A 13817-nucleotide genomic window follows, 5' to 3' on the forward strand; every position below is an offset into this window, starting at 1 on the left:
ATAACTAGAGAACCACTTGACCCAGAATGTTGAAACTTCATAGGATGATTGTACATGCAAAGTAGATGACCCGTATCGATTTTGGGGTCACTCCATTAAAGGTCAAGGTCACAGGGGCCTGAACATTGAAAACCATTTCCGGTCAGTAACTTGAGAACCACTTGACCCAGAATGTTGAAACTTAATAGGATGATTGATCATGCAGAGTAGATGACCCCTAACAATTTTGGGGTCACTCTGTGAAAGGTCAAGGTCACAGGGGCCCGAACATTGAAAACCATTTCCGGTCAGTAACTTGAGAACCACTTGACCCAGAATGATGAAACTTCATAGGATGATTGGTCATGCAGAGTAGATGACCCCTAACGATTTCAGGGTCACTCTGTTAAAGGTCAAGGCCACAGGGGCCTGAACATGGAAAACCATTTCCAATCAATAACTTGAGAACCTCTCGACCCAGAATGTTGAAACTTCATAGGATGATTGTTCATGCAGAGTAAATGACCCCTATTGTTTTTAGGGTCACTCCATTAAAGGTCAAGGTCACAGGGGCCTGAACATTGATAACCAGTTCCCATCAATAACTTGAGAACCACTTGACCCAGAATGTTGAAACTTCATAGGATGATTGAACATGCAGAGTAGATGACCCCTATTGATTTTGGGGTCAGTCTATTAAAGGTCAAGGTCACAGTGGCCTGTTCATGTAAAATCATTTTTTGGAAATAACATGAGAACCACTTGACCTTCAATGTTGAAACTTAATAGGATGATTGGACATGCAGAGTAGATGACCCATTTATTTTGAGGTCACTTGATCAAAGGTCACGGTCACAGGAGTCTGAACAGTGACTTGAGAACCACTAGGCCAAGAGTGTTGAAATTTAGCGGGATGACTGGACATGCCAAGTAGATGATCCCTATTGCAGCCAACCATCAGTGTCTCTTTGACTTTCGCTCCTGACCCCTATTGACTTCTTGCCTTTAGGACTTTGCATTGGGGGAGACATGCCCTTTTTTACGAAAGCATTTTCTAGTTTTTCTTATTTTCATTAAATAATTATTTGCTGAAGTCACAAGACAGATCTGTGATTGACTTTTGATTGAATAGTAGCACTACAAAATTTGTAATTGAAGTTTGGGTCATACACCACCCCTACAATTAGGGGTTTTTGATTTTTAGCTCACCAGAGCACAAAGTGCTCAAGGTGAGCTATTGTGACCGGTCATTGTCCGGCGTCCGTCAACATTTGCCTTGTGAACACTAGAGGCCACATTTGTGACCCAGTCTTTATGAAACATGGTCAGAATGTTAGTCTTGATGATCTCTAGGTCAAGATTGAAACTGGGTCATGTGGGTTCAGAAACTAGGTCAGTAGGCCAGATCAAAGGAAAAGCTTGTGAACACTAGAGGCCACATTTTTGATCCAATCTTTATGACACTTGGTCAGAATGTTAGTCTTGATGATCTCTAGGTCAGGTTTGAAACTGGGTCATGTTGGGTCAAAAACTAGGTCGGTAGGCCAGATCAAAGGAAAAGCTTGTGAACACTCTAGAGGCCACATTTTTGATCCAATCTTAATGACACTTGGTCAGAATGTTAGTCTTGATGATATCTATGTCAAGTTTGAAACTGGGTCATGTGGGGTCAAAAACTAGGTTGGTAGGCCAGATCAAAGGAAACGCTTTTGAGCACTCTAAGAGGCCACAATTGTGGCCCAATATTTATGAAACTTGGTCAGAAAGTTTGTCTTGATGATTTCTAGGTCAGGTTTGAATCTGGGTCATGTTGGTTCAAAAACTAGGTCACAAGGTCAAATCTTTATGAAACTTGGTCAGAATGTTTGTCTTTATGCTTTCTAGGTCAAGTTTGAAACTGGGTCATGTGGGGTCAAAAACTAGGTCACTAGGCCAGATCAAAGGAAAATCTTGTCAACACTCTAGAGACCACAATTTAAGTTTGAAACTCATGAGAATTAGTCGGAATGTTTGTCTTGATAATCTATAGGTCAGGTTTGAATCCGGGTCATGTGGGGTCAAAAAAACTAGATTACGGGGTCAAATCAAAGGAAAAGCTTGTGAACACTCTATAGGTCACAGTTGTGATCCACTCTTTATAATTTTTGGTCAGAATGTTTGTCTTGATGATCTCTAGGTCAAGTTTTAATCTGGGTCATGTAGGGTCAAAAACCAGGTCACAGGGTCAAATAAAAAAAGCACTTGTGAACAGTCCAATCTTTATAATTTTTGGTCAGAGTGTTTGTCTTGATGATCTCTAGGTCAAGTTCAAATCTGGGTCATGTGTGGTCAAAAACTTGGTCAGTAGGCCAGATCAAAGGAAAAGCTTGTGAACAGTCTAGAGGCCACAGTTGTGACTCGATCTTTATGAAATTTGGTCACAATGTTTGTCTTGATGATCTCTAGGTTGGGTTTGAAAATGGGTCATGTGGGATTAAAAACTAGGCAAGTAGGCCAGATTAAAGGAAAAGATTGTGAACACTCTAGAGGTCACAGTTGTGGCCTAATATTTATGAAACTTTGTCAGAATGTTTAGCTTGATGATTTCTAGTTAAATTTTGAAACTGGGTTATGTGGGGTAAAAAACTAGGTCAGTAGGCCAGATCAAAAGAAAAGCTTTTGGACACTCTATAGACCACAAATGTGACCCAGTCTTTATGAAACTTTGTCAGAATGTTTGTCTTGATGATCTCTAGGTCAAGTTTTAATCAGGGTCATTTGGGGTCAAGAACTAGGTCACATGGTCAAATCAAAGAAAAAGTTTGTGAACACTCTAAAGGCAACAGTTGTGACTCAGTCTTTATGAAACTTAGTCAGAATGTTTGTCTTGATGATCTCTAAGTTAAATTCGAACCTGGCTCATGTGGGGTCAAAAACTAGGTCTCTAGGCCAGACCAACTCTAGTGAGCGATATAGGGCCATCATGGCCCTCTTGTTTAGTGGATTTTACTGTATGTTTAAAAATATTTTTCTCACAGATTATGACCAACACTTTTCTTGTGATATTTATTCAGCCCTGACAATATTCTGCAAGAAATTTTAGTAAGAGACATTTAAAATGGGTCCAGGGTGTGGTATATGCTGCAGCCATTGGAAGTTTCTCCAATTTATATATAATATAGAAGTCCAGCTATTTAGTGTGATTGTTCCTATTACCTCCATCAGAGTTACTTTAGAATGATGTGTGCAATCTATGGTACAAAATGTATTGCCTTATAGAGAAATAAAGACAAAAAAACCTTGATATGAAATAGGTAGAACAAACAGTAGGTAGTTATATCTAGGATATCCAGTCTCTTACTTTAACCTTTAGCCTGCTAAATTTCTAAAATGGACTGGTCCATCATTCAATTTGGGCAGTACCATATATTATTCGAAGGGGTGTTAAATGAAAATTTACCGACTGAATAGCAAACAGTGCAGCCCATGATTGTGGTCTGCACTGGTCACAAAGGCAGAATCACTTACCGCCAGCAGGGTAAAGGTTAAATGTCCCAGCATTCAGAAATAAAATTATAATACCAAGGTTTTGTGCTCAAGATGAAAGCTGTATGTATAAATTAAATTTTGAAAGGACCTAATTTGAGAAGTGGTTCCCACCGGAAGGTACAGGGAGAAAACACTTCTCTGAACAGTAGGAAGAGATTATATTGCAGTATATTGAAGTGACATGAGTCAAAAGAAGGGACTCTTACCCATAAATTAAAAAGTTGCACTTATGTAATAATTGCATAATAGATATCTTGAATGCTTTCTGTAGACTTGTAACTGGATAATGGAGAAAACATCTTGCTGAATAAAAAGGAAAATATTATGTTGCAAAACATTAATTTGAATAAATCATGAGAAAGTTTTTCTTGTTAGCTCATCTGATTTTTTGAAAAAAAATGATGAGTTATTGTCATCACTTGAGCGGTTGTCGGCGTCGGCGTCTGCGTCGGCGTTGCCTGGTTAAGTTTTATGTTTAGGTCAGCTTTTCTCCTAAACTATCAAAGCAATTGCTTTGAAACTTGGAATACTTGTTCACCATCATAAGCTGACCCTGTGTAGCAAGAAACATAACTCCATCTTGCTTTTTGCAAGAATTATGGCCCCTTTTGTACTTAGAAAATATCAGATTTCTTGGTTAAGTTTTATGTTTAGGTCAACTTTTCTCCTAAACTATCAAAGCTATTGCTTTGAAACTTGGAATACTTGTTCACCATCATAAGCAGACCCTGTACATCAAGAAACATAACTCCATCTTGCTTTTTGCAAGATTTATTGCCCCTTTTGGACTTAGAAAATCAGTTTTCTTGGTTAAGTTTTATGTTTAGGTCAGCTTTTATCCTAAACTATCAAAGCTATTGCTTTAAAACTTGCAACACTTGTTCACCATCATAAGTTGACCCTGTACAGCAAGAAACATAACTTCGTCCTACTTTTTGCAAGATTTATGGCCCCTTTTGGACTTAGAAAATATCAGATTTCTTGGTTAAGTTTTATGTTTAGGTCAACTTTTTCTCTTAAACTATCAAAGCTATTGCTTTGAAACTTGCAACACTTGTTCACCATCATAAGCTGACCCTGTACAGCAAGCAACATAACTCCATCCTGCTTTTTGCAATAATTATTGCCCCTTTTGGACTTAGAAAATCATTTTCTTGGTTGAGTATTATGTTTAAGTCAACTTTTCTCATAAACTATCAAAGCTATTGCTTTAAAACTTGCAACAGTTTTTCACCATCATAAGTGGACACTGTATTTCAAGAAACATAACTCTATCCTGCTTTTTGCAAGAATGATGGCCTTTTTAGACTTAGAAAACCATGGGTAGGACAATATTTCTATTACACAAAAAAAATCAGATGAGCTTCAGCACCCGCAAGGCGGTGCTTTTGTGTAAATATTGCAATTAATATTATATTAAGATTTGAGACAGCTGAAGTAAGTGTTATCAAGTTGTAAAAGACAATTTTGGTGAAAAGTGTTTCAACATTTAAAGTTCTCATTTTTTGCCTCTAAACATATTTCAGAACATGTCACCATATGAAATCTACAACTGTGAATTATTTTAACAATTAGAATGAAAAAAAAAGTCTGCAAAAATTTGATAATTCCAGCTGTGTGGTCCTTTTTAAACTGATGACTCTCATATACTTTTCAGTTGTGTACTCTCATGATGGTTAAAGTCACATGTTTAGATATATGTTATTAACTTAGTATGTTTTGAAAATAATTTATTTTTCTTGTAATTTCAGCCCCACCACCCCCAGGAGCAACTCCACCTCCTCCACCACCACCAGGCATGGGGGCACCAGTCCCACCTCCTCCACCACCTGGTGCTGCACCACCACCACCAGCCCCACCCCCATCATCAGCAGGGAGAGGGGCTCTACTCAGCTCTATCACAGGATTTTCCAAGTCTGGATTGAAGAAAGCTGTCACAGTGGACAAAAGTGGGCCAAAACTCTGAAAATTGGGAAAGAAAAAAAATACTCGGACATTATTTACAATGCATTTATGAAGTGCAGTAATATTAGGGGAGGCCTGCGGTGCATATGTGTGCTGTATTGATAAAAGGGGCCATAATATTTTAACTATCATGGATGATGTAGATGCAGTGTTTTTGAAAAACTTTTTAATTACATAAATTTTGTCAATTTAACAAAACATATCATGAACTAAATACTAAGTCCTAGTAGCCATAAGCATGGTTACATCCATTTTCTGCCGTTCTGAGTGAAATGAAAATATTGATGGAAATGAATGGCTTGAGTTTCACTGTATTTTATTTAAGAGAAACAGATAAAAATGATTTAGTTCTATGTTTTTTTGCTATAAAAGCCCTTGTTTGACAATATGCCAAATTGCAAGCATGACAAATACACATACTTGACAATATGTGAAGATGTGACAGATTGTCCTGTAAAAAAATTGACCATTGAAACCTAGCCCTCTTGTCTTTAATATCTTTTGATAAAATGAAGAACTGTCAGTGTAAAGTTAACTAAAAAAAAAATGCATTTCCTGACTGCCCTTATTTGTGTCAAAAGTAGTGAAATCATGAAAATCAAGCATGCATCTTGAAATTACTTAATTGCCCTAATATTGCCAGCTAGAAGTGATTTAATTTTTCATGCCCTATTTAACAAAGAAAGATTTGATTTATAAGTTTGCATACAGCACATGGATGAATGATGTGACATATATAGTATGGGTTTTGTCAGACATGACACATTGTCAACTAAATTATTTATATTGTAATTGTCATTATGTAAGATAGATCATTGTTATAACTGATGTATCTTATGCAGTAATATTATTAGGGTCTGAATATATTTTGTTAGGCTTGTTAATTAAGAACAATATGGTAATGGAACAAACTCAGTCATTCTGTTTTAAAACTACTTGCCCACAGTTTGGATGAAATTTTTCAAAATGTTTATTTCCACCAAGTTTGGCATAGACTGTATATATGACACTGAAAAATGATAAAGCAGGTTAGATATTGGTAAAAATGCAAGAAGAATGTAAATGTTCTGCATTATTTCAAAAGTGTCACAATGGTTTACTACCTTCTGCACAATATTTTTGGTTATTTATAAGAATGTCTTGCAAAAATCTTACGTCAATAAGTTTGTTCCAGTAGTCATTTTCAGATTAATCACTTTTTTATAGATTTTTGAGAGAATTTATTTTTTGCCTAAAATATGTGGTTTAGTCCCTTTAATCGTAGGTCCTTATTCAGAAAATTTTTGAGTCTAAATTTTTATTATTTGACTGAATTTTAGTTTGCTAATGTTTCTGTAGCATTGACATATATTGTGGCATATCAACAACAAAGTATTGTAACTGCGTATAGGTAAAGAAGCATATACTGATATTTTAGTGATTAATGGTGCATTTACATGTTATAATGTTTGTAAATATTCTTATGTTTGTGGTTAGAATGAAGATAGAAGGTTTTTATGGGCAAAATACTGGGTGTGTGGAATATTTTCTTTCATATTTAGTATGCAAAATATGTTTATGCCTATTTTGAAATTGAATTTTGTGCAATATTTGTGTTGTTTTAATCTAGCGTTAGTCTAATCTTTATGTTTTGTTCCATTTTGTTTTATTTACATTGTGTCCTTAAACCAAGAAATTGCAATGTGAAAGTAAAGCATCCTTTTGTTTCATATTGGTTTTTCAAAAAGAACTTTTGTCGTGTATACCATTTCACATTGAAAGACCATTGAGACTGTTAACACTTATCATGCTGGACACGATTGATTCTGCCTTTGCGACCAGTGTAGATTATGATCAGCCTGCACATTTGTGCAGTCTGATCATGATCTGCACTGTTAGCCATTCAATCAGTTTTTTTTTGATAAGTACCTCTTTTAACAGTTAATGATACTGTCCAAATTGAAAGATGGACAAGTTCATTATAGAAATTGAGCAGGATAAGGGTTAATAGAGAGGTAGCCATTTCCTACGTGTATGTGTACAGTATATGTGTATACATATGTGTAGTAAATTCCAAGGACATAACAATAAGCATCTGCTGTTATTGTTCAAAAACTTTAACCAAATTGCTGACTACAGGTAAATCTACAAAACATGTTGAAAACCTGTGAGTATGCTAAGACAGGTACACAGACACTTTCCTCTGCCACTGCCAACTGTTAGCCAGTATTTTTTAGCATTTTAACACATACCAAATATAGGTGACAATCATAAAACAGGTTTTATTACAATTTCAGCATGTTTTAGAAATGCACTTTTTTACCATCATGCTCTGTTAAAGTAAAGACTGGCATCACATGCACTCAGCTTAAAACTACTGGCTAACCATTGGCAGGGGCAGAGGATGGTGGGGAGGGGTCCTGACCTCAAGTGTCTGTGTACAGGTATAGTTGAATATGTTCTGAATTTGGACAACGTATACACTTACGAAAATAAGGAATGAAATGTTAGCCATGTTCGTACAAGTATGACATTGCTACCCCACTAATATTTCACCTTTCACTGGTGTATAATTTTTAAGGTCACATATTTGTTTCAATCATTTTGTGAATCATAGATTACCTCAAGATATTTAAGCAACTTTAGTTATATTATTGCTTAAAGTTGTTTGAAGATGAATTGCAATGTAATCACTCATATTTGTTTAGTGTAATGTTGTTTTATCTAAAATTAATATCATTATGACATTTTTCTTTAATTATATTTTGATGGTTTTACTACTTACTTGCTTTGATATGACTGTCTGGTATGTGAGTAATTTTAGGTTCTGATCTTGATAACAGCATTTCATTTATATTATACTAAATTAATTTATATTACACAGTTACAGACCTATTCTGAGGTGTATATACTTTCTCTTACCTGTAACATGATGCTCATTCTCAATAGGTAACACTCATAGAGGATGGGCCATATGTTCAGCTATTCTTGGAATAGGAGTTCTTAAAGGGTCACTGTCTATATGAACATTATAATAAAAATATGGGTTTTTTTTCTTTGTCTCAGCTGCCAGTTATCACATAAGAAAAAGTAAAATGTATGGGAAGCTTTGAATTACAAATCCAATGGTTGGTTGGTCTATATGAGACAAAGTTTATGATAGGTTTAAGGTAGTTCTGCATGTTTGATTAAATGGAAATAATGACATAACATGAGTTATCCGGGAAAATCCAGAATAATACCTGGTAGCCATTACACATTAATGTTTTGGGGAATTTATTATTTTCCATGTGTTAAGTGTGAAATAGTGGTACTGTCATTCTTAAGGTTGATATTGTCAAGAGGTAGGTTTTAATGTAAAATTATTTGAGCCATGCCATGGGAAAACCAACATAGTGGGTGTGTGACCAGCATGGATCTAGACCAGCCTGCGCATCCGCGCAGTCTGGTCAGGCTCCATGCTGTTCGCTTTTAAAGCCTATTGGAATTGGAGAAACTGTTAGCAAACAGCATGGAGCCTGACCAGACTGCGCGGATGCGCAGGCTGGTCTGGATCCATGCTGGTCGCACACCCACTATGTTGGTTTTCCCATGGCACGGCTCATTTGAGGTAATAACAAAAGTAGCAATGTGAGGGCTCTAGTTGATATATGATGAATTGTAAAAAAAGCTCAAGGACATATACAATTTATTTGGCAGTATGATTGTTATAAATGTATAGTTAAAAGGTTTTATTAAAATCTACATTGTGGAATTTCTCCTGTATGCGAAAATGTCCTCAAAAGTGATGAAAGCTTCCTATAGAAGCCCATTTTGAAAACTTAACGGAGGACCAATATTTTCTTATTGGTTTTACAAAAGGTAAGGGACAAAACCCCATCTTTTTTATTGGCTGAATTTCTTTCTGATATATGCAGTGATCTTTTGAAAAAATATTAAGATATGGTTTACTAAAAGTCTATATTGTAGAACAATATTTGTTCTACTTTAAATCATGTATCTTTTACCACTGATTTTTGTAAGGAAGATGTCGGTATCTTTTAGGGTAACCTTGGTTATTATACAAAAGTTAATGATAATTTATGATAATTTTATGATAAACACATTCAGGGTTACTTTACATACATACATACACACACACACACTCAATCATGCATGCAGCCAAAAGTAGGCACTGGACCAACAACCACTGTAAACTGGTCTGGGTTACCATTATAGAAACAGCAATTGAATAAAAAAGACATAAAAAGCTTTGAAGCGTAATATGACAAAGATGTATTAAATGTCAAATTTGCAAATGAAAAGGTATCCAGCTGACTTCAATATTTTGTTCCCTACTGTATACTACAACTGTCTCAGCAGAACTGAATGGTAAATATGTCATGTTTTCACCTACATATACATTTACCTTTCAATACATTGAAACGGGTATGGATTAAATACTTTACTAGATATAGGATAGGTTGAGAAAATGATCCTCCTAGTGTTGTAGGTGGACAAGCTTTTGTACATTGCTGCGTGAAATTCATTTTGAAACTCAAAAATTATAATTAAGTGTTTTGTACTCAAAACCTACATTAATTTCTTAATTGACAACGTTCATATGCTACCATTCATTTATGACTAGGCAACACGCAAGTAAATGCTAGATATCATATCATATCTTAACTTAAGAAAGATAGTAACATTACTGCTGTAATAAATTTACCCATAAGTTGCCATTAATTAATAAAATGATTTTCTTTGCAGTACATAAATTTGAGGCTTTATTCTATGTTTTCCAGATATATGTTGTTATGTCATTATTTAGGGTTTATCAAAAATGTAGACCCACCTTAATAGAAATATATTTGCATATAACATTCTGAAATCAATATTAAGATAACCTTTTCAAACTATTTATATATGCATACATAAAATTAAAGGGAGTTTTTTCCAAAAAAAGTTTTGAAGTATTTACTGCACTCCTATTATCAAAATTTACATATTGCATTTTGTATTGAAACATGTTTCACAACATATCAAATGACAGTAGGTTTGCATCTTAGCTTTGCATACCAATAGAAGGAATTTTTAGTTCACAGATGCCAAATTTCTATACAGCTTTGTATAAATACAGGTTTAGCTTATTTGCTTGCATCTGTAAAATTTGATATCTGTTAAGATAAAAATATATTCAAATGAATTTGTGTTTATGTAATGAAAATGACGTCAAGTTTGGTGCTGGTATTGTGTACATGTTGTTTATTTAGTTATGGTTTTATGTTAACAGGCATATGTCTGTCTGTCTTTCTGTCTGTGAGAACCTCTGTCTGTATGTCTGTCTGTCTATCAATAGTTGGCTTGTGGACTAGTTAACAACAAAATCATATCTTGAAAACAGAAAAAAAAATATACCTTGCCTTACCAATTCAAGGGTGAAGTGATCAATTTAGACAAAATATTTTGTTTATTTCTAAAGTATTCATGCATGTTACTTATTTTCTCATAAAATCTGTCAAACACCCATTAAGATGGTATATGCTTTAGCAAAAAAAATAACTGTTAGTTAAGTCAAGGAGTGGGAATTATTTCTGGGTGATCTTTAAAAACTTCAGAAATGAAGGACCTACAGATTTTTAACAAAGGGTTCACTATGCCCATTTCATATGAGAAAAAAAAAACAAAAAAAAAACAATTAGGCCCTACACAATATTTATGTAAAAATAAAATAAACACGTCTGCTTGTAAAACAGTAGTGTGTGCTAGGTAAATAAATAGTACACAGTAAATGTAGAGAAGTTAACACAGTCTGAATGTATACCAGTTGAAAAACAAAAAAAGAAAAGTTTTTTTACACATGCCATTTAATTTCAAATGCTGCTCTACATAGATTTTATTAAGATTAAATAGATTCTACATTTGGATAATGTAGAATAAAGCCTGAATTAGGTATATATGAAATGAAGATTGTTTCATGAATTATTAATGGTAACCTTTGAGTAAATTTATGATAAAGGCAATTTTACTATCTTTCTAAATTAAACATTTGATAAGTTAAATAATTCCAAATAATATCTTAAAATCAGTGTATAATATGGGAATCTTTTTATTTTTGGGAAATATCTAATAAAAAGTTTCATTAAAATCTAAGTAGTAGAAAACTTTTTTTTCAAGAAATGTTATAACTATAGATGCCTGTTATGGAAACAGTATCTAACAATAGAATGTTTCACTGAGATTTAAGCATAGTATAATGTTTTAAAGTATATTGGTACCTGCTTAATTGTAAGTAAAACAGTAACTGTTTTTTTATTTCACTTTAACCAACATCCTGAGATTACACCCGCAGCAAATACCATGTAACATTTTACCAGAGTCATTATGTAAATTACTGATTGAGATAAATTGTGAAACATTGAAGGTATAATTATGTGGTAGGTGGTCTAGAGTCATGCGAGTTAGGATGGCTGTGTTTAAATGTATTCAAGATGGACAATTGTCATTAGAGGGTAAAGAATAAGTGAAGTATATGAGACAGGCAACATATACATATTTTGTATGACTAACAATTCTTATGAAGATGGACTATACTACATTACAATCTAGACAAGGCATTATTGTTATTATATTTTTATTGTTTCTTTACTGTGAAGTCATTACTTTTTCTTAAAAACTAGTTATCTTGCTTATTTAAACCCCAAAATGTGTAGTATTCCCATTTGTATTTTTTAAATTCACCAATTCACATCACCAAGAAACTTCCATTTTGGCCAGAGCAACAACATTTTATTCCAGCAAAGTAAAGGATTTCACAGTATGTTCATTTGTCTTACTGTATATGAATAGTTGTGCCATGATTTAAATAGAACATACACAATTTTCTGTTGTTAATACTTGTTTTGTTCCATAATGATATTTTAGACAGAAGATTTTTTTATGAAATCTATTTGTTGTTTATTATTTCTGTGGAATAAATAAAACAGGCCTTCTGTGGTGCCCCGTGGATAAAGGATACATTGTGTCTTCTGATCATGGCAATGACACTATGTCTTGTGTGTTTAATAAAATCTATTGGAAGATCCTTTGGAAGCACAGAATAAAACCAAGCAGAATAAAAGCAGACTCGGTTTGATTGAGTCTGTTCATGAGAGGTAATGGAAAGCGCAACACCCCTCACGCCCCCTAGCACCGGCTTAAGTGGAACTCTATTACAAAGATATTGAATGGACTCCATGATCCCAAACGACCAGAAAATATAACAGCAATTAATCCAAGTACAGGGAGACTTTACAGCCACCACACAGCACTGAAAGATTGCTGTTGTGATAGTTAATAAAATCTGTAAGTTTGCAACCCTCATTTCAGACAAAGATGCTATGTTTTATGTGTTTTTGTTTGCAGTCTTCATTTTAGGCAAATACACTATGTCTGATGTGTTTAGGTTTGCTGTCTATATTTGAGGTAACACTCTATGCCTTTCAGACAAAGACGCTATGTCTGATGTGTTTAGGTTGAGGCAAAGACTGTGTCTGATGTGTTTAAGTTTACAATCCTCATTCTAGACAAAGACATTAAGTGTAATGTGTTAAAGTTTGCAATCCTCATTTCAAGCAAAAACACAATGCTCATTTTAGGCAAAGACACTATGCCTGATCTGATTATGTCTGATGTGTTGTGGCACTATGCTCATGTCTAACAAAGACAGTGTCTGACTTGTTCAGGTTTCCAGTCCTCACTTCAGACAAAGAAACTGTCTTTTGCAATATTCATTTCCGGTGAAGACACTCTGATGTGCTTAGGTTTGCTGTTCTCATTTGAGGAAAAGACGCAGTGTCTTATGTGTTTAGGTTTGCAATCCTCATTTCAGGCGAGGACACTATGTATGATGTGTTAAGGTTTGCATTCCCCATGTCCTAAGAGAAAGACACCATGACTTAAGTGTTCAAGTTTGCTATCCTCATTTTGGGCAAATACACCATGTCTGATATATATAAGTTTTCTGTCCTCATGTCAGAAAAAAGTACTATATCTGATGTGTTTAGGTTTGCAGTCCTCATTTCAGACAAAGCTGCTATAATGTGTTTAGGTTTACAATCCTCATTTTAGGCAAAAACACCATGTCTGTTGTGTTTAGGTTTGCAGTCCTCATTTCAGAAAAAGTCGTTATGAAGTGTTTAGGTTTGCAATCCTCATTTTAGGCAAAAACACCATGTCTGTTGTATTTAGGTTTGCAGTCTTCATTTCAGAAAAAGTCATGCAGTGTTTAGGTTTGCAATCCTCATTGTAGACAAAGACACCATCACTATGTCTGACATGTTTAGGTTTGTAATCCTCATTTTAGGCAAAGACACTATGTCTGATAAAATTATATTTAAGTTTGCAGT

At 34.5% G+C, this 13817-nt stretch overlaps 1 protein-coding gene across 2 annotated transcripts in view; it reads left to right on the forward strand.

Annotated features, from left to right (window-relative positions):
• LOC123528763 (PX domain-containing protein kinase-like protein) overlaps positions 1–12379 on the forward strand; it is a 44769-nt gene extending 32390 nt beyond the window's left edge. Inside the window, exon 14 of one of the 2 annotated variants that reach the window (XM_045308735.2) lies at positions 5259–12379. In XM_045308735.2, the coding sequence (XP_045164670.2) occupies positions 5259–5473 (215 nt within the window). In that variant the 3' untranslated portion in view covers positions 5474–12379. The remainder of the gene's footprint in view (positions 1–5258) is intronic. The other variant, XM_053521583.1, reaches the window with a different exon arrangement.
• Positions 12380–13817: the final 1438 nt, after the last annotated feature.

Source organism: Mercenaria mercenaria, chromosome 13 (genome assembly GCF_021730395.1).
Source record: "Mercenaria mercenaria strain notata chromosome 13, MADL_Memer_1, whole genome shotgun sequence".
Lineage (NCBI taxonomy): Eukaryota > Metazoa > Mollusca > Bivalvia > Venerida > Veneridae > Mercenaria > Mercenaria mercenaria.